The sequence below is a fragment of the Trypanosoma cruzi genome, genomic scaffold (assembly GCF_000209065.1).
Source record: "Trypanosoma cruzi strain CL Brener 1047053517039 genomic scaffold, whole genome shotgun sequence".
Classification (NCBI taxonomy): Eukaryota; Euglenozoa; class Kinetoplastea; order Trypanosomatida; family Trypanosomatidae; genus Trypanosoma; species Trypanosoma cruzi.
The window spans coordinates 55,504-74,077 of record NW_001849388.1 but is presented as its reverse complement, the minus strand read 5'-3'; the positions used below and the strand labels follow the sequence as shown (position 1 = coordinate 74,077).

Sequence of the window (18,574 nt, the reverse complement as noted above, 5' to 3'; positions counted from 1 at the left end):
TGCTGCTGGCGGTAGTACTACCGGTGGTGGTGTTTCGCGTATCTTCGCTTCTTCCTCCGCTTCTTCATCTTCGTTGTCTTCATCTTCTTCTTGTTTTTGATCGGAAATTAGTTTTTTACGCGACACAATAGCAGATGAAGGATCCTGTGTCGTCTGGTCCTTTCTTCTTGTTGCATCTGTTGATTCTTGTCCTGAAGCCACCGGCTTTTCATCTTTTATTTCGGGTGGCGAAACCTCTTTATTCCTTGCCTGGCCATCCTTGTCCGTGCTGACATCCCCTTTTCCAGCCGCAGCCGCAGCAGCAGAAGCAGCAACAACAGCAATCCGTTGACGTCTCCAACGACGACGGCCATCCACAACGGCACGCACACTCTCCATTGCCTGACGCACACACTCCTCGACGGCGGACGCATTCCCACTGCCTCCTGTCCTCCTGCTGACCTCCTCCGCGCATTCCCTCCGCAGCCAAGCACGCCACTGCAACAGTAAGTCCTCATCCGCACTGCCATCGCCACCGCCAACACCGTCGGCCGCAATTCCAGATAAACCGCACCACGGCACGCAGAGGGCACACACCAGCAGCACACGGCCAGCCATCATCATCGCCATCACTCCTGTCAGTTACGTGTAGCCTTCAGCGCAAACTAACAACACGTCAACGCAGAGCAAAAGAGAATTGCAAGAACGCTACACCACTCACAGCCACCAGCAGAAGCAACACGCAGTCCATGAGAAATATTAAACCAATTAAATTTTAAAAAAGCACAACGACATGCAAAAATTAAACAAAAGGAAACACACACAAAAAAAATAATAATAAAACAAAAAAAAAAAAAAAAGCAAACAAAAAGCAATAAAGTAAAACAGTAAAAACAAAAAAAAAAACAAAGAGCTGCACACAAATGGCTCCAGTGCGCATGCACCCATCCTCAACAGTGCATCGATGCAAACAGTCGTGTGTGTGTCGCGCTTGTAAGTGTGCCTGGAATGCGTTCCACGTGACGGATGTGAGAGCAGCAAAATGGAGCACACATCATGGCAGCCGAAGCAAGCAAAGCGAAACACAATCATTATTTTATCCTATTATTTAGTACATCGGATCCCAACAGCTGGCACGCACAAATCCCCGCGGTTGGGTGCTGGCACGCACAGCTTACAAACAATTCTTCAGCAAAGTGTGGTGTACGCCAGCGCGGATAGGGCGAGCAGCAGCGGGGCACACACCCACGCAGAGCTGCTGAGGCTGCCGTCGATTTCGCGAAGACGTAACGGTGCGCGGGTGGTCGTCGTTGTGGTTAGCGCCTCTGTATTCATGGCCGTATCACTTGGTGCCTTTGTTGTAGTGGTTGTTATCGTTGTTGGTGCCTGTGTTGTAGTCGTCGTCGTGGTCGTCTCGGCAGGATCTTCGGCTTCCTGATTTGCTTCTTCTGCGGATTGTCTTGTGCTGATTTCTGGTCCTGGAGTACCGTCAGGACCATGATTTTGTAACGTGTTGGACACGTCACCTGATTCCCGACCTGCAGCGGTCAAGGCTGGTCCATCTACTGCAGTACTTCCCAGGTCCGCAACAGACCCATTACCTAACGACCCTGGCTCACTTTTCCCCTGTGTTAGTGTCACCGATGGAGGGGACTGTGGACTCGCGGCGACAGAAGCCTTAACTTCAGTATGCGCAGTAGACTCTGCCGCGCACACAGACGGGCAGCAGCACAGGGCAAACACCAACAGGGCGCACAGCAGACGGCACGTCATCATCGTGAGTGTGGTCGTTCGGTGGTGTGGAGCTGATCTGCACAGTGAGGGACATGGAGAGCAACAGGGGAGACGAGAGGTGCGGCAGACACACACACAGAGGGCACACCACTTAAGGACAGGGCGGCGGCCAGGCATGCACCGTACGCCGCACACCACGCACGACACACACTCCAATCCACGGCAACAGGCACACACACACACAGCCCTGCCGCAACACCAACACACAGATGGAGGAGGGAGAAGCAAACAGGAGCGGCACACAAGGCTCCACCGCATGCACATACGGCGAGAGCGGTCCGTCGTGTCGGCACCCCTCACTGAGGGTACGCGCACACAAGAGGAGGTGCAGCGCTCACAGCAACAAAAAAGCAAAGTAACAATAACAAAAAAAGGAGATCCCCGCAAACCAATTGAATTACTGGTCCATGGGAAGGCTAGCCAACATTCATCGCAAAGCAACTTGTTATCTTGTTTTTGCTGTATGCTGTTACAATAACGAGTGAGTAGCGCAAGGACCGTCCGTACAAAAGTGGCAAGCATTCCGTCCGAAAAGTGCCGTCGTGCGGGCTGGGGCGCTCCCAAACAGTCGCATTCCCAATTGCCAACGACGGGGGCATTTCTGCAGTGGATGAAGCGAAGTCTCTCGTGGTCCTTCTCGAGTGCCCGCGCTTGTGCTTCCTGCGTGTCTTACCTGCTGGCACCTTCTGTGGCAACCTGTGCGCGAGGCGCCTGTTAAGAAGACGGTGGCATCATTGTGGCATCCGCATGGGAGGCCTTCTCCAACTATCGGAACGCCAGGCGGAGCACGTCGGACATGCGCCCTCATATTGTGGACGAACGAGCGCACTCTGCTGCAGGTTGGGCAGGATGACGTCAATCCGTCGCTCGCTGTTCGGCAATGATTTGCGGCGCTCACGTCGGGAAGAGGTTCTGGCGGAGGCAGCGGCGGGCCGGTCTCCTCGGTGAGGGAGGGACGGCGCCACCGACACAGAGGGTTACTTGTGATACGAAGGGCACGCGCAGGCCTGTCGAGTAGTGGGCAGGAATCGCACCGTGCCTTTGCGCAGAGCCGCCACTCGTGGCACGTTGTCCGGTTCGTGCCAGGAATAGAGCCCTTGCCACACCGACGGGCGCCTGTAATGCGGTGTACGCGCCCTTCCTTTTCTTCTGGGCATCCCTCCAGTACGGCCACCTGACTGCAGCGAGGAAGTCCACGTGCCAGATTGGGCCGCCCTCCTGCGGGAGGGATCGTGCAATCATGGCTTCGTCGTCAGCTGCCTCATTGCGTGGGATACCGCAGTGCGATGGAGAGAACATGAAGTTTACAGAGTGACCTCGCTGTATCAAGGAGAGCAGTGTAATCCAAATCTCTTCGGTAACGTATTCTCGCATGGCCAGTGGAACGACGCGGAGTGCCTCAGTTGCCGACGGGGAGTCCGTTGCCGCCAGGATTCGTGTGGGCGATTGGGTTGTTCCCAGAAAAAGGGTATGAGATGTATAATGCCATTTTCAGTGGCAAGGCACTCTGCTCTATATGAGCGTGCGAGCCTGCCAGCTGCTGTACGATGGACCTCCACAGGGAGATCATTTGTCGTGGTGGAGCCATACAATAGTGCAGCGGATCCAGATGCGAGTTCGGCGAGAGATGAAGAAACGTCTGTCAATAATTCAAAATCAAAATCTCCTAGAGAGGAGTAAATAGAATCAAAAGCCGTGCGCTTGACATCGTCAGAGGCGTCTTGGGCAAAGACTGGCTGACTAAATTCCACTTTATTGCAACTCACAGTGTCTCAGGGGAAAATTCGATGTTGAATAGGAGGAGCGCGATTGTGGCTGTGGGGTATCCCAATAGTATTACATGCGCGTTCTAATCCATTAGTAACAGCATCTCTCGGAAGTGGGATCGATGTCGCCGCTTTTCATGCATGGACGGCGGCATGGCCTCCAATCAGATTGCGCCACGCACGTCCTCAATATAACGGGGAAGTGTGAGGCGTTCGTGCTGTGTGGTGCGCGGAAACCAATGATCCTCCGCAGCGGTGCTGGATTGGCTGCCAGGTGGACAGAAGTATCCTTCTTTGCTGCGCGTGGGCCAAGAGATGCCGTGCAGCTGTCGCGGTGCCGCACTTCCAGGCCGTGGAGGTGAGTGGGGGCCGGACACGGTGCGATTGCCTCGCCGCCGTGGTGCAACGCACTGTGGACGCACCCAACCAGAAGGAATCGCGTGGTGTGCTGGGACGCACCAGCCTCTGCACCCAGCCGCAGCTGACGGCGGCGTGGCACGGTCCGCATCGCAGTCCAACTAAAGCATTGTTTTTTCATTTGCACTGTGTCGTGTGACGAAGGTGCGTAGGAGCTTCCCGTTCTGGTTGGAGACTTGCGATTCTGAAGAATGCGTTGCAGTTGCGCAGCGCCGTTTTGAGGAGCAGGTGAGTGCCTGTCTGCATTAATCAGCAAACAACATCTCGGATGACAGCAGGAGGCACTGCGGTTTCTCCTTTTTGTCGCACAGCGACTTTCTTGGAAGTCACGTTTGATTGGCAGCTTTTGGGCCTTTTGTGGGAGAAGGTGGGAGGCTGAAAGCATTAGGACTGAATTCATTTGGGTGGCTGCGTTACGTTGAATTTCGACCAGTCGTGGCACTCTGGTTTGGCAGCTCGTGTCTTTTGTTTACTTCCCACTGCAGCACGTGGATAACACTGATCCGAAGAACATTTGTTTGAACGCGTGTGAGCTGCTGCCGTGCGTGGCGCATGGACTATGTGATTGTGTGGGGAGGTGCGTTGGGGTGACGAATACTTCTGTTTGGCGTGTCGCGGTGTGTCGGAATGATGTTCGGATGACATGTGGAGGGTGTTGTTTGTGATTTGTGTGTCTTCTCTGGTGGAGCCGACATGTGTGCGGGGATTGTGGCGTTGCTGGCTGACAGTTCCACGTCACTTTTCAGCATTCCTGGATGTGCTGAGGAATGATGGCTGGCAACCAGCGTGTTGGTGCTGCTGGTGGGAATAAGTGCATCGGGAATAGGCCGTTTTCCTTTTTCCGTGCTGGAGCCGATGAACTGGCACGAGGGCACCGGCTGCAGGCTGCCTGCCAGCACGTGTGAGCAGCGGATCCATGCACACACAGACGCTCATCGCAAGAGCGTGTGCGATCACAGTGGCTTTTGTGGCGTGCTTTTATGGACGTCAACCCATCGAAGAATGTGTGAAGCAAACGGCTGACTGCACACGAGGAAAATAAGTGCGTGCACTGTGCCGTGTTTCAGCGTCGATGGCAGAGCGACAGGAAGCCCGTGCTGGCAACTGAGATCTTTGCGTCGCGAGGGATGTCGGTGTTGACTTTGGATCGTCGAGGGTGAAGTGATTTTGCTGCTGCCCGTGTGTGTGGCCACTCCGGCAGAGGGCGAACACAAAAGGGAGGGATGCAGGCGCTGCGTGTGTGTGTGCAGGTGCCATGCAACAACGTCACAGCAAACATGCTGCGACTCGGTGACCCTTACATCGCTGTGGTCCTCACGAACAGCCCAGGCACGGCCCACACCGATGCACTTAGTGGACGGAGTGAGGCATCTTTTGAGGCGCTGCAGGGAACAGGATGTGTTGACGCAGCCACGACGTGCATGGAGTGTCACGATGGCACAGTCAGCAGTGGCTGGTGGAATATTTACTTCTCGGAGGCAACAGAGAGAGAGAGAGCTGCTCCTGCTGCTTGCGTCGTTGCTGTCTTTTGTGGCCTCCCATGCCGATTATTGTCTGTCCGCTGATCATGGGTGGCATGCCTCCACTAGTGACGTCGTCTGCAGGCATTTCACAGCACCAGTGAAACACACATCACGTCGCATGCTTTGGCTGTGGATATGGTGTCGTGCATGCAGCCGGCATTATTTTGCCCGACTCCTTTTCACTGCCTTGCGACAAATGGATGCGTCGCCGCCCGAGTCGTTCACTGCAGCTCCGTGTGCTGTACTGCCAGCACAATACTCTCTTGTTGTCTGACGCCTGGCTGACAGTCAAACACCACTGCGTTGGGACATGCAAAGATGTGGACTGCCGCTCACGGTGTTGGGCACCACCGTTTGGATGCAGCGGCCACACGAGCGGATGTATTGTGGCACAATCAAATGCGTGAAGTACGCGGAATCACAGCGGCTGCAGTAATATCAACGGTGTGGCACCACGGAGTATGTGAGGGGGTGATGCATGATGAATCACAGTGGGCGGCATGCAAGGGAAGTGCACCGCGACGGAGCGTCATCCCGCCCTCAGCCTGCTGGGGAATGTACACCCACAAAATATATGGACGAGACACCACCAAACACACATACCCTTCTGTGCAGCAATAAATAGGAGCGAAGGTGCGTTCTGGTGTGTGGGAGTTCACTCACATATTTTCATTTCCACCGCAATAAACGGTGAGGAATCAGGTGCCACAGCAACGAAAGGAAAAACAAAAGCATGTATTGCAACACTTTACCAGCGAAAGGCAGGAACAACACAAACCGAATTATTGGCTGCACCAACACAAGCAAACTTCAAAAGAGGAAAGAAATATAATAATTGTGCACCCTGCAGAAATCCCCAACACACGACCCAGGCATGAAGGTTTATCCTCCGCAAAAAAAAAAAAAAAACGCATGCAGACATCTGCCAACATCCAAAAAGAAACACGAATAAATAGTTTCCTGCACTCTTCCATTCCTTGTGCTGAATATGAACGAAGGCCAAAGGCAACTGAATTGTTTTTGTGATGAATATTGGCTGCACTTCCCATGGACCAGCAATTTAAGTGGTGTGCGGAGATTATTCTTTTTATTATTTTTACTTTGTCTTTGTGTTGCTGTGAGCGCTGCACCTCCTCTTGTGTGTGCGCGTACCCTCCGTGAGGGGTGCAGTCACGACGGACCGCTCTCACCGTATGTGCATGCGGTGGAGCCTTGTGTGTCGCTCCTGTTTGCTTCTCCCTCTTCCATCTGTGTGTTGGTGTTGCGGCAGGGCTGTGTTGTGCGGCGTACGGTGCATGCCTGGCCGCTGCCCTCTCCTCGTGTGGTGTGCCCTCTGTGTATGTCTGCCGCACCTCTCGTCTCCCCTGTTGCTCTCCATGTCCCTCACTGTGCAGATCAGCTCCACACCACTGAACGACCACACTCACGATGATGACGTGCCGTCTGCTGTGCGCCCTGTTGCTGCTTGCCCTGTGCTACTGCCCGTCCGTGTGCGTGGCAGAATCTGCTGGGCATACTGAAGCTGAAGATCGTGAGGCTGAGGCTGAGGGAAACGGCACCAGTTTATTGCAGCCTTTATCAATGACTAAGTCTGAAGATGAAGATATTGGAAAGGCTGCCAGTCCACAGTCCCTTGTACCAGAGGGACCACCTAAGGAGATCGGTAACGCAGGGTCGCCAAGTAAGGAGTCTGGTGCGGAACAGGAAAGAGATGCCGGAGCGGGACCGAGTTCGACCGATGTTGTACCGCAACCAAAAGACGCAAAGAATGCGGTACAGATAAAAGATAGTGGCGATACGACAGGGTCACAAAATAGCAGGAATACACCCGCAGAAGAAGCAAATCAGGAAGCCGAAGATCCTGCCGAGACAACTACGACGACGACTACAACGTATGCACCAACAACGACAACAACCACTACAACAAAGGGACCAACGACGACCACGACGACCACTGCGCCAGAGGCACCAAGTACTACGACTACAGGGGCGCCAACCACGACGACCACCCGCGCACCGTCACGTCTTCGCGAAACTGACGGCAGCCTCAGCAGCTCTGCGTGGGTGTTTGCCCCGCTGCTGCTCGCCGTATCCGCGCTGGCGTACACCACTGTGGGCTGAAGAGGTGTGAACGGGCTGTGCGTGCCAGCACTCAATCACGGGGATTTGTGTGCGTGTTTTGGTCCGATTTATATCATAAGAGAAAGTAATGATTGTGTTTTGCTTCATTTGCTTACGCTGCCCTGCTGTGTGCTCCGGGTTGCTTCTCCACATCCGTCACGTTGAACGCGTCCCAGACACACTCATGTGCACAACACTGGATTCTTGTGTTTGTTTGTTTGTTTGTTTTTTTTTCCTTTCTTTTTTAATTTTTTAATTTTTTTTTTTTTTTTTTGCTTTTTAATCTTGTGGTTTTCAGGACGGTGTGCGAGTTCTGCAATCGCACTGATTCCATCTGTTTCGTGGTGTGTGCGGCTGCGGCTGCGGTGGTGGCCGCGTGAGAGTGAGGGAGAGAGAGCCATGCGCCGCCCGCACACACACTCGTCCTTCTCTCACTCTCTGTGTGTGTCCCCTTGCATGGACTCTCGCCCTCACCTCATCCCACGAGGCACACACATAATGTGCCCATTGTATATATTGCATGCACACCCATGCAGGCCCGTTGGTGCACTCTTTTGCACGACACGCACCGCTGCCGTCCTGCCTGGCTGCATGGGCGGAGCACCGTAACTGTTTCTGTTTTGTTTTTATTGCATTGAGTGGGCGACCTCTCACTCTCTCTCTCCCTGTGTGTGTGTTTTGCTTTACGGGAGCAATGAGAGTGTGTGCGCTGGTCGTCCCACGCTTCGGCTTTTTGTTTTGTTTTTCATTGTTTTGTGGTTGAGAGCACCCATTCCGCGGGCTGCGTGTGTGTGTTTTTGTGTGATGATATGAGTAATTTGCGTGTGTGCTATCTGCCTCTCTCTGCCGTTGCTTTCTTCTGACTCTCTTGTGCCGCACAGCTGCTCTGCAATTATAGGCGCTGCCAAACACACAAGCACATGCACACACACATGCCGTGTTTAAAACGCTGAGAATGCACGCACGCACAGGATTGTGGCTGCGGAGGCCCTCGCGGGGAGGGAGGGTGTGAGCTCGCCGTGCGTCCCCTGGACTTGCTGCGGTTTTGGTGTTGTCGACGTGCAGCAGTTGACTAGCGTGGTGTGGCATTAAGGGTGCCTGTGAGGAGTGCCGATTCTCACCCGCCAGCTGCACGTGCCGACGTGTTTCTCTCGCCGTGGATTTTCCGACGAAGGATTCTCTGATTGTGCGGGGCGATGTGCGATGGATGGTGCGGGAGAGACAACAGCAAAACGACTGGCGGCAGCGTGTGTGGGCGTTGCTCTCTGTGCGCTGACGCGTGGCAGAAGCACCCGCCGTGGCTTTTACTATTGATGGCAGTTGCTGTGTGTTCCCTGTGCACTGTTCTTCCTTCTCGTTCCGTGTGTCTGTGTGCATTTCAGTTGTTGTTGTTGGGAGTGACTGCGGCGGGGATGATGATGCCACTCACTGTGGATGGGTGACGGTGTTCACTGTTGTTCTTCTTTTATTTGTTTCGTTTTCATTCTCTTACGTAGGAAGCTACGAGCAAGTGCTAATTGCTACTGTGAAATTGTAAGGCACTGAAAGGACCAACAGCACACACACACACCGCCCACACACACATATTTATATGCTCTCACGTGTTGCTGCTGCTGTGAAGGCACCCCGCACACACAACCGTCGCCGCGTGACCGGATCCAGCGGAAGGAGGAGGGAAGGAAGAGAGAGTGAGCCGCAGAGGCCCAACATGTCCCGGCGTGTGTTTGCTTCCGCGGTGCTGCTTTTCCTCGTCGTGATGATGTGCTGCGGCAATGGAGTTGCGCAAGGTGATGGGCCACCGCTATCTCAGGAACCTGTACCGAAGTCACCGTTTGGTTGGAGAGATAAAACAGGTGATGAAACAGTGAGTTCGCTTCGTGTTCCCAGTCTTGTTGAGGTGGATGATGGTCAAGTGTTTGCCGTTGGCGAGGCTCAGTGCACGAAGGGAGGCAGCGGTTTTACTGGGATTGTCTCGGAGTTGTTGACATTGACTGATGATAAGCCAAAAGAGGAGTTGGATAAGAGTAACTTGAAGACACAAGTACCGGAGGGATGTATATTTGAAGGAGGGAAATGTCCTGCCGATAAAGAAGAGAAATGCGCCTGCCGTACAGCGGGTCAGGCTGTTTCCCAAAGCAAGACTAAAGTACATGTGAGCCGACCAACAACAGTTGTGAAGGGAAGTGATATTTACATGCTCGCTGGAAACTATAGTTGGGCATATGCCGAAAATGATCTGGCAGTTGACTGGGGACTCATGCTGGTGAAAGGACACGTCAGTGGTGAGAATAAAAAAGGTAAAAGAATTTATTGGAACGATACTTACGCCATTCCGTGGACTTATAAAGGCAACCAACACAGTATCTTGAAGCGGCTGATCGGTGGCGGTGGATCGGGTGTTAAAATGGATGACGGTACGCTTGTGTTCCCATTGGAAGGCACGACGAAGGAGGCCGACACCGAAGAGGGTGGAAAGCCCGTTTCGCTGATTATATCCTCCTCGGATAATATAAATTGGAAGCTGTCGAAGGGGATGTCTGACGGTGGCTGCAGTGTTCCCTCCGTCGTGGAATGGAAGGACAAAAAACTCATCATGATGACTGCATGTGATGATGGCCGCCGCAGGGTGTACGAGTCCGGTGACAAGGGGGATTCGTGGACGGAGGCACTCGGGACACTCTCGCGCGTGTGGGGCAACAAAAAGGGCGCAAAGGCCGTTAGAAGCGGGTTCATCACAGCGACTATTGACGCCGTTGATAATGATAATAGGAATGTGATGCTCCTTACTCTGCCGGTGTATTCCGAGGAAAATGTGGAAAAGGGTGAACTCCATCTTTGGCTGACGGACAATACGCACATTGTTGATATTGGGCCGGTATCCGGTGTTGATGACGCTGCCGCCAGCTCCCTGTTGTACAAAAGTGCTGGAAGTGGAGATACTAATAAAGGGGAGTTGATTGCACTGTACGAGAAGAAGAAGGACGGGGAAAAACCATCACCCGGTATGGTGTCTGTGCTTCTGACTGAGCAGCTGCAGCGGGTGAAGGAGGTGCTGACGAAGTGGAAGGAAGTGGACGAACGTGTCTCTAAGCTGTGCCCTTCTAAAAGTGATGTGGGGAGTAAATCAGCTGGCAATGCCTGCAGCACTACTGTTAAGATCACGGATGGGCTGGTTGGCTTTTTGTCCGGCGACTTCTCTGATAACACATGGAGGGACGAGTACCTCGGGGTGAACGCCACAGTGAAGAACAATGATGAAGGGGGTAAGAAGGCAACATTGCATGAAGGCAGTGTGAAGTTCCAGGGAGCGTGGGCGGAGTGGCCCGTTGGCAGTCAGGGGGAGAATCAGCTGTACCACTTTGCGAACTACAACTTCACTCTTGTGGCCACGGTGTCCATTCACGAGGTGCCGGAGGAAGGTAACTCCATTCCTTTGATGGGTGTGCGTCTTGACGGTGGTGAAAAAGGGCTTATGGAGTTGTCATACGACAGCGAAAAGAAGTGGCGGGTGCTGTGCTCTGACGGAACAACCAAGAAGCTAAAAAGCACTTGGGATCCAGAAACACAGTACCAGGTGGCCATTGTGCTACGGAACGGCACCCAGGGCTCTGCGTACGTTGATGGTCAGCGTGTGTGTGGAAATGTGCAACGTGAATTGGAAACCACAAAATCGAAGGCGATATCACACTTCTACATTGGAGGGGACGGAGGCAGCGCAGAGGGCCAAGAAGACGTGGCTGTGACTGTGACGAACGTCCTGCTGTACAACCGCCCGTTTTCATTTTCAGGTGAGAATGCCGATGTGGAAGAAGATGCCGATTCATCATCGGAAGATCCGGAATCAGTGGAAGCCAATTCTCCATCCGTGGAAGGGGAACAAATTGTGGACCTCCCTGCAACGAAACCTTCTGAAGCTCCAGAGGAACAAGCGGCCTTGCGACGGCCTCGAAAAGAAAGTGAAGCACAGCAAATAACAACGGAGGGGAAGCCTGCCACCACACAGCAAGTGCCCACGGCTTCGAACTCCCATGCCGTTGGAGGAGAAGCGGGTGATGCTGGCAATGTTTACAGAAGCGGGCTGCTGCCGCTGCTTCTGTTGGGATTGTGGGGGTTTACGGCTCTGTGAGGAGTGACTGGCTGCCGCGTGGAACACTTGCGACCTCCCCTGCAGCGACACACACACCTGGCAATGAATTTATTATCTCAAATAACTTTTATTTACTTCTCCCCCCGTTTGCTTTTTTGTGCGTTTTTAAGTTTTTCGTTCTGTTGCGCGAGTCCATGTGTGTGTCCTTTTTTCAAAATTCTTTTCTCTCTTTTAAATTTCTTTTGTTTTTTTTCTCTCACTCCCCCATTCCTCTCTTCTTTTTTTTTGCTTTTGGGGCAATCACTATGGACGTTTTTTCTTTTCTACTCTTCCCTCTTTAATTGTTTCTTGCTGCACTCTTCCTGTGAGGGGTGCCGTGTGTTTCCCGCCCAACTGCTCCACTCGCACACCCACCGACACGCTCATGACGACGGCCCTGTGCGCCTCGCCTGCTGCACGCATGAGGAGGGGCCGCGACGAACGGCGCGCTGAGGGAGCCGTGACGTGTGGGCGTGCGACGAGGGCCTGTGGGGCGGAGCACACATTTCTTTCCCTCTTGTTTTGTTTTCTTTGCGTTCAGGGCGGGCAGACACCCGCAGCGCCACACACACACACAGCCACACCCTGCCGCCGTGTTTTTCTTTAGGGATTTGTTTTGCTTTGCGTGTTTATTTCGTGCGGTGGCGCACCCTTCGGTGTCGGCCTCGTGAGCATTTCTCTCCCCTCCGATGATTTCTTTTTTTCTTTTGCTGCGCTCACTCTCCCGATGGAGTGACGCGACTCCCTTCATGTCTGCGTGCTCCTCTCAGTTCCCACACACACGAGTGACTGTGCTCTGCGGGCCGCACTCACGCGCCGATGAGAGGGCTGAGGGGAGCAGCAACACGCAGACGACCCCATGAAATATAAACGATGTGCGGACACATGGAGGGTCAGACGGTTGAAGCACACGTAACCATCTTTTTAATTTTCTTTTGAGGGCAAAATATATACAGACGGTTTGGTGTGGCCACACGGCTGCCAGGCGATTTTTTTCTTATTTTGTGTGGAACAGTAATGGACGATTTATTTTTCATTTATAATTATTTTGTGTGATGGGGTTTATATAAGAGGAAGGGGGACGTTTTTTTGTTTTCAATAAATATTGTGTGAATGGCCGCTGCTTGGGCTGCAGTCCACTCATGAGTTTGAGCGGTCTTCTTGTTGTTTTTTCCGTTGTGCGTCTCCGCTGTACATTTTTGTGCGTCTCTCCGCATACTCTGCTCCCTCTTTTCTACTTCTTTGCTTTGTGTTTCTGCAGGCACACACAACCACACACACAAGATGCACATTGCAGTGGATTTGAATGCACCTTTTGTAGTGCATGCTGGCAGTTGCGTGTGGCGGCTGTTGTCTTCTTCCGTGGCCATGAGGAGAAGGGAGAGAGGGAGCGCGCACCCCGAATCTCTTTTCCTGTGGGTGTGGAGCACCGCGTGCGGCCGCGTTGAGTTGGGCTCCGAGTGACGGCAGCTCGAGCTATCGTGTGTGTGGGTGTGTGTGTGTGCGTGGAAGAAGTGTTTTGCTGCCAGTGCTGAGGCTCAGTATGAGAATTATACTTTCAGTGGCTTTGATGTGCGCATGCATGGCAGGAATGGTGAGCTGTGTGCTGTGTGCCATGTGGCCGATGCGGTGCACACATGTAGCAACTGTGCTGCCAGATGTGCAACGAAAGAGGAAAAGGCCACCGTTGCCTTCACGATGAGTGTGACGACACACAAATACGCCGGCCCTTATGAATTGTGGTGGCGTCAATTTTCTCCCGATGGAACCATCCATCCGCCTGCACGGAGAGGCGATGCTGACCAGACGGGCATCTGTCAGTTGCCGCCACCCTGTGAAGGGAGGAGGATGACACAAAATCTGGTGGGACAACTGCGCCGCAAGTTAATGCTGAGCCGTCACGTCAGAACGAGGATTAGCGACAGTGTGCGGCGGCTGACGGACCCAAGACCGTCGATCGGAGTCCCGCATCCAACACGGCGACCAACACGTCCGAGACGAGGCCTGAGTTTGCCAGCAATCCGAACGAAATGATGGTCCCGAATGCATCCAAGAAGAGGCCTTCCTTTGCCAACGGTCCGAGAATATTAGTGGTGTCGAATGCATCCGGGATCATGTCTGTCACTTATGGCGGCAGGGAACACGTTGCTGCGGATAACACGGACGAGGTGAATGAGCGCAGCGCCACTGGACACACATCTCTCGTTTTAGAAAATGGCGTTGCAGGCAGTGGATTTGTTGCTGAGGGTGTTGCGGGTGGATTGACTCAACGCAATGCCTCTGGACACGAAAACCCCAATTACGAGAATTCACCGCGCAGTAATCCGGAAACGGTGTGAGACCCAACGACTGCTTTGCCCTGCGCAGCGACGCGAAATTGACACTGCGAGAGTTAACTCTTGACAGCAGTGTGCGTGGGCGCGTGTATTGTGCGTTGCTGCTTCTTCTGGGATTGTGTGGAGTTGTGGCGTTCTTCTGAGCCGAAGAGTGTGGAATTGCGACTCATCACGGAGAACATGTGCCGCGTTGCATGCGTGTTTTCTTTTATTATTTACGTTTTACTGTTGGTTTTGTTGTTTTCCTGGAATGATAAGTATCCTTGCTGTTCCTTTATTTAATGGTTAATTGCTGCACACTGTTATGAGTGACATGTTTCCCCTCTTTGTTTTGTTGTTTGTTGCCCACACGTGGTGCCGGCCTCATTGCTGTGCGTCCCACGGAATGCACGAAAGGAGGATTGGAGGAACAGGTCGGATGCCGCATGAAGTGTGAAGAATGTTGTGTTTGGGCTTGTGGAAGAGTACAATCTTTTTTACTTTTTTAAATTTTTACCGCGGGCATTATATATATATATATATATATATACTTAAACATACTGTCGTCTATTTTGTGCTGCGTGGCACATGAAATGAAAGTCCTGCCAAATGAATTTTATTTATTTATTCCGGGAGTCCTGCCGGACCCTCAACTCTGTTTTTCTTTTTTCTAAAACTTCTGTTTCGCAGGGCGGTGTTCGAGTTCTGCAATTGCACTGATTCCCTCCGTCTCATGGTGTGTGCTCTGCGGCTGGTATTTGTCACTGTCCTGTGCGGTGGCTGCGCGTTACTGTGTGACTTTTTTCTCTTTTTCCTTTTGCTTTCACTCTGCGATGACGGGGATTTGTTTTCTGCTGAAGGCTGCACGCAAGTGACAGGAGTGATGGCGATGATGATGACTGGCCGTGTGCTGCTGGTGTGTGCCCTCTGCGTGCTGTGGTGCGGTGCTGCAGTTTTGGTGTCGGCTGCCGGTGATGTTGTCGAAATGGAAAGTGAAGGATCCGAGAGTTTACCGTCTGGACGTCAAGACGGTGATGGAAGGAGTCATCGGGAATCAGAGGATTCAGTCCAGCAAGAGTCCGAGACCGCAAATGAATCGTTGGGTGCAGGAAGAGGAAAGAGTTCTGAAAGGCAGGATGGAGTTGTCTCCACACAACCAAGAAATTCCGACAGAACGGTCGTGGAAACGGAAACAGAAAAAAGTAAAAGTAAAGAAGAAAAAGGGAATAAAGAAAAAATGGAGAACATTGTAACTCCAAAGCAGGATGGAAAGATAACCGAATTAACATCAACGCCAGAAGAAGATCGAAAAACGGCATCGCCACCAGCTGAAGGAGCACAAACACAGGAAGAAACCCCACCGGGAGTAACGCCACCCGCACAAAATGGAAGCTCAGCAGGAATTTTAACTGCAACGCCAGGAAAAGCAATGGTCATCCCTGAAGGTAATTCCAAACAATCACAAGGAGGCAAAACTCCAGCAAATGGATTGGCAGCAGAAATGCCATCAACAAAAAAAGGGGAAGCTCCAGAGGCAATACCATCACCACCCACAAAAAATGAAAAACCAGAAGGAGATTCAAAAGCAAAAACAAATGCTGAAAAACCCAGCCCTGAAGTTATCGTTTCCGTGCAAAAAACAGAAATTCTCCTGGACGACGAGGAGGTAACAAGCAATCAACGAAATGAAGGCCTTGCATCAACCACCGGCAACCAAGAGGGTGAACAATCGGACGTTCATGCCGAATCGACACTACCATCAATCTCGGCTGCCAGTAATGCTGCCAACGATGACGCTGACACGGATACTGATAAAGGGATTCCGAATAATGATTCAGCCGCTGGTGGTGCAGCGACAGAAGAAAGACACCAATATGAAAATAAAGAAGACAATACGAAGGAAACAAAACCACTCAGATCTGCCGCCAACACAAGTGAAACGCTACCGCCTGGCGACAGTGACGGCAGCACCGCGGTCTCCCACACCACCTCCCCTCTTTTGCCTCTTCTTGTTGTTGTTGCGTGTGCGGCTGCTGCTGCGGTGGTGGCCGTGTGAGAGTGAGGGAGAGAGAGCCGTGCACCGCCCGCACACACACTCGTCTTTCACTCACTCTCTGTGTGTGTCCCCTTGCATGGACTCTCGCCCTCACCTCACCCCACGAAGCACACACATAATTTGCCCATTGTATATATGCATGCACACCCATGCAGGCCCGTTGGTGCTCTCTTTTGCACGACACGCACCGCTGCCGTCCTGCCTGGCTGCATGGGCGGAGCACCGTAACTGTTTCTGTTTTGTTTTTATTGCATTGAGTGGGCGACCTCTCTCTCTCCCTGTGTGTGTGTTTTGCTTTACGGGAGCAATGAGAGTGTGTGCGCTGGTCGTCCCACGCTTCGGCTTTTTTTTGTTTTTCATTGTTTTGTGGTTGAGAGCACCCATTCCGCGGGCTGCGTGTGTGTGTTTGTGTGTGATGATATGAGTAATTTGCATGTGTGCTATCTGCCTCTCTCTGCCGTTGCTTTCTTCTGACTCTCTTGTGGCGCACAGCTGCTCTGCAATTATAGGCGCTTGCAAATGCACAAGCAGAAGCACACACGCCATGCCGCACACGATATGGAGCGGCGTGAGTGCTGAGGACGAACGCACGTACAGGATTTTAGCTGCGGCGGCCCTTGTGAGGAGGGATGACGGAAGATCGCGATTTGTTTTGTTTCGTGCTAAGGACATGATTTTCTTGTCGTGCAGCAGTTGGCCAACGTGGTGTGGCATTGAGGGTGACTTCGGCTGTGGTGGACTCTTGCCCAGCAGCTGCACGTGCCGACGTGTTCCTCTCGCTGTACATACAGCGACGGAGGATTCTCCGGCTGTGCGGGGTTATGTGCGATGGATGTTGCGAGGAGAGACAACAGTAAAACGATTGGCGGCAGTACATGTGGGCGTTGCTCGGTGTGTGCTGACGCGTGGCGGAAGCACCCGCCGCGGCTCTTACTGCTGGTGGTGGCAGTCGCTGTGTGTTCCCGGTGCACTGTTCTTCCTTCTCGTTCAGTGTGTCTCTGTGCAGGTTTTGTTGTTGTTGGGAGTGACTGCGGTGGGGATGATGGTGTCACTCACTGTGGAGGGGTGGCGGTGTTTATTTATTCACTCCATTTTCTTTCTGTCACTCTCTTACGAAGAAAGCAAACAAGCGCTAAACGCTACTGTGAAATTCGAGGGCTCTGAAAGGACCAACAACACTCACACCGCCCACACACACATATTTTTATGCTCTCACGTGTTGCTGCAGTGAAGGCACCCCGCACACACAACCGTCGCCGCGTGACCGGATCCAGCGGAAGGAGGAGGAAAGGAAGAGAGAGTGAGCCGCAGAGGTCCAACATGTCTCGGCGTGTGTTTACTTCCGCGGTGCTCCTCATTGTTGTGATGATGTGCTGCAGCAGTGGAACTGTGACTGCACAAGCTAATGAGCCAACGTCAGATCCAAATTATAAATGGAAGGACGTCAAGGATGAGGATGGTGGTGTAACTGTGGAATCGTTGGGTGTTCCCGGCCTTCTAAAAGTGGGGAGTGACGTATTTGCCGTTGCCGAGGCGCAGTGCAAAAAGAACGGTGAAAGCGACATTTTTACTGGCATTGCATCCCAAATTATCACGAAAGATAAAGCTGACAAACCAATGGAAGTGTCAAATGGAGCCGAAGATAAGGCACAAGTTTTGGAAAAATACCATTCAGCAGCGGTGAAGAAAGTAGATGTGAGCCGACCAACAACAGTTATGCAGGGAAATGATATTTACATGCTTGTTGGAAAATACAGTCCTACAGCTGCTGATGAGAATAGAGGTGCCGGTGACGGGGGATTTTTGCTGTTGAAAGGGGAAGTTAGTGCTGACGAAAGTGGCGGTGGCAAAAGAATCAAATGGAAATATACCACCGATGTCCCGCGGGCATCTTTTGGCGAACTAGATTCGTGGACAGGGTTTATTGGCGGCGGTGGATCGGGTATTGAGACGAAAGACAGAACTCTCTTATTCCCAGTGCAAGGCACGAAGAAGAAGGGTGAAGCACAAAACGATGAAAAGGCCGTTTCGTTGCTCATATACACCTTGAAGGACACTAAGAGTTGGACGCTATCGAAGGAGGTTCCTGACGGTGGCTGCAGTGATCCCTCCGTCGTGGAGTGGGGGGAGGACAAAAAACTCATGATGATGACTGCGTGTGATGATGGCCGCCGCAGGGTGTACGAGTCCGGTGACAAGGGGGATTCGTGGACGGAGGCACTCGGGACACTCTCGCGCGTGTGGGGCAACAAAAAGGGTGAAGAAGTGAAGGCCGTTAGAAGCGGGTTCATCACGGCGACGATTGACGGTGTTGAAGGTAACAGAAATGTGATGCTTGTCACTCTGCCGGTATATTCCAAGGAGGACAGTAAAAAAGTAACGGGCAATGGAAAGGGTGAACTCCATCTTTGGCTGACGGACAACACGCACATTGTTGATATTGGGTCGGTATCCGGTGATGATGACGTTGCCGCCAG

The 18,574-nt window shown here is 52.5% G+C and overlaps 8 protein-coding genes across 8 annotated transcripts, besides 29 other annotated features; 6 read left to right on the top strand and 2 right to left on the bottom strand.

Moving 5' to 3' along the window:
• Positions 1 to 356: a sequence feature (heterozygous, Esmeraldo-like haplotype).
• Positions 1 to 609, bottom strand: Tc00.1047053508745.70 (mucin-associated surface protein (MASP), putative; the record flags this gene model as incomplete). Its single annotated transcript, XM_804194.1, has 1 exon — positions 1 to 609. A coding segment is annotated over one exon (609 nt), but the record flags the coding sequence as incomplete, so codon positions are not given.
• Positions 48 to 98: a sequence feature (GA-rich).
• Positions 285 to 322: a microsatellite.
• Positions 357 to 981: a sequence feature (areas merged during assembly that could not be assigned to a particular haplotype. This can correspond to areas where the two haplotypes were merged or to regions with more than two copies in the genome that were merged during assembly.).
• Positions 804 to 889: a sequence feature (T-rich).
• Positions 982 to 1,241: a sequence feature (heterozygous, non-Esmeraldo-like haplotype).
• Tc00.1047053508745.60 (mucin TcMUCII, putative) lies at positions 1,168 to 1,755 on the bottom strand (the record flags this gene model as incomplete). The annotated part of the gene is made up of 1 exon (XM_804193.1): positions 1,168 to 1,755. The coding sequence occupies one exon, from the start codon at positions 1,753 to 1,755 to the stop codon at positions 1,168 to 1,170; it is 588 nt and encodes a 195-aa protein (XP_809286.1).
• Positions 1,242 to 6,492: a sequence feature (areas not merged during assembly with more than two copies in the genome that could not be assigned to a particular haplotype).
• Positions 1,280 to 1,393: a microsatellite.
• Positions 2,306 to 4,083: a mobile genetic element.
• Positions 5,301 to 5,753, top strand: Tc00.1047053508745.50 (uncharacterized protein; the record flags this gene model as incomplete). Its single annotated transcript, XM_804192.1, has 1 exon — positions 5,301 to 5,753. One exon carries the CDS (start codon positions 5,301 to 5,303, stop codon positions 5,751 to 5,753), a length of 453 nt encoding a protein of 150 aa, XP_809285.1.
• Positions 6,493 to 6,654: a sequence feature (heterozygous, non-Esmeraldo-like haplotype).
• Positions 6,655 to 7,255: a sequence feature (areas merged during assembly that could not be assigned to a particular haplotype. This can correspond to areas where the two haplotypes were merged or to regions with more than two copies in the genome that were merged during assembly.).
• Tc00.1047053508745.40 (mucin TcMUCII, putative) lies at positions 6,908 to 7,600 on the top strand (the record flags this gene model as incomplete). Its single annotated transcript, XM_804191.1, has 1 exon — positions 6,908 to 7,600. One exon carries the CDS (start codon positions 6,908 to 6,910, stop codon positions 7,598 to 7,600), a length of 693 nt encoding a protein of 230 aa, XP_809284.1.
• Positions 7,256 to 7,274: a sequence feature (areas merged during assembly that could not be assigned to a particular haplotype. This can correspond to areas where the two haplotypes were merged or to regions with more than two copies in the genome that were merged during assembly.).
• Positions 7,275 to 8,238: a sequence feature (heterozygous, Esmeraldo-like haplotype).
• Positions 7,348 to 7,488: a microsatellite.
• Positions 7,810 to 7,881: a sequence feature (A-rich).
• Positions 8,239 to 8,452: a sequence feature (areas merged during assembly that could not be assigned to a particular haplotype. This can correspond to areas where the two haplotypes were merged or to regions with more than two copies in the genome that were merged during assembly.).
• Positions 8,453 to 9,248: a sequence feature (heterozygous, Esmeraldo-like haplotype).
• Positions 9,192 to 11,726, top strand: Tc00.1047053508745.30 (trans-sialidase, putative; the record flags this gene model as incomplete). The annotated part of the gene is made up of 1 exon (XM_804190.1): positions 9,192 to 11,726. One exon carries the CDS (start codon positions 9,192 to 9,194, stop codon positions 11,724 to 11,726), a length of 2,535 nt encoding a protein of 844 aa, XP_809283.1.
• Positions 9,249 to 11,142: a sequence feature (areas not merged during assembly with more than two copies in the genome that could not be assigned to a particular haplotype).
• Positions 11,143 to 12,413: a sequence feature (haploid, Esmeraldo-like haplotype).
• Positions 11,905 to 11,980: a sequence feature (A-rich).
• Positions 12,414 to 13,963: a sequence feature (areas not merged during assembly with more than two copies in the genome that could not be assigned to a particular haplotype).
• Positions 13,208 to 13,234: a microsatellite.
• Tc00.1047053508745.25 (uncharacterized protein) lies at positions 13,305 to 13,760 on the top strand (the record flags this gene model as incomplete). Its single annotated transcript, XM_804195.1, has 1 exon — positions 13,305 to 13,760. The coding sequence occupies one exon, from the start codon at positions 13,305 to 13,307 to the stop codon at positions 13,758 to 13,760; it is 456 nt and encodes a 151-aa protein (XP_809288.1).
• Positions 13,964 to 15,263: a sequence feature (heterozygous, non-Esmeraldo-like haplotype).
• Positions 14,568 to 14,591: a microsatellite.
• Tc00.1047053508745.20 (mucin-associated surface protein (MASP), putative) lies at positions 14,925 to 16,097 on the top strand (the record flags this gene model as incomplete). Its single annotated transcript, XM_804189.1, has 1 exon — positions 14,925 to 16,097. The coding sequence occupies one exon, from the start codon at positions 14,925 to 14,927 to the stop codon at positions 16,095 to 16,097; it is 1,173 nt and encodes a 390-aa protein (XP_809282.1).
• Positions 15,225 to 15,279: a sequence feature (T-rich).
• Positions 15,264 to 15,454: a sequence feature (areas merged during assembly that could not be assigned to a particular haplotype. This can correspond to areas where the two haplotypes were merged or to regions with more than two copies in the genome that were merged during assembly.).
• Positions 15,455 to 16,120: a sequence feature (heterozygous, Esmeraldo-like haplotype).
• Positions 16,121 to 16,766: a sequence feature (areas not merged during assembly with more than two copies in the genome that could not be assigned to a particular haplotype).
• Positions 16,767 to 18,574: a sequence feature (areas merged during assembly that could not be assigned to a particular haplotype. This can correspond to areas where the two haplotypes were merged or to regions with more than two copies in the genome that were merged during assembly.).
• Positions 17,304 to 18,574, top strand: Tc00.1047053508745.11 (trans-sialidase, putative; the record flags this gene model as incomplete). Its single annotated transcript, XM_804196.1, has 1 exon — positions 17,304 to 18,574. A coding segment is annotated over one exon (1,271 nt), but the record flags the coding sequence as incomplete, so codon positions are not given.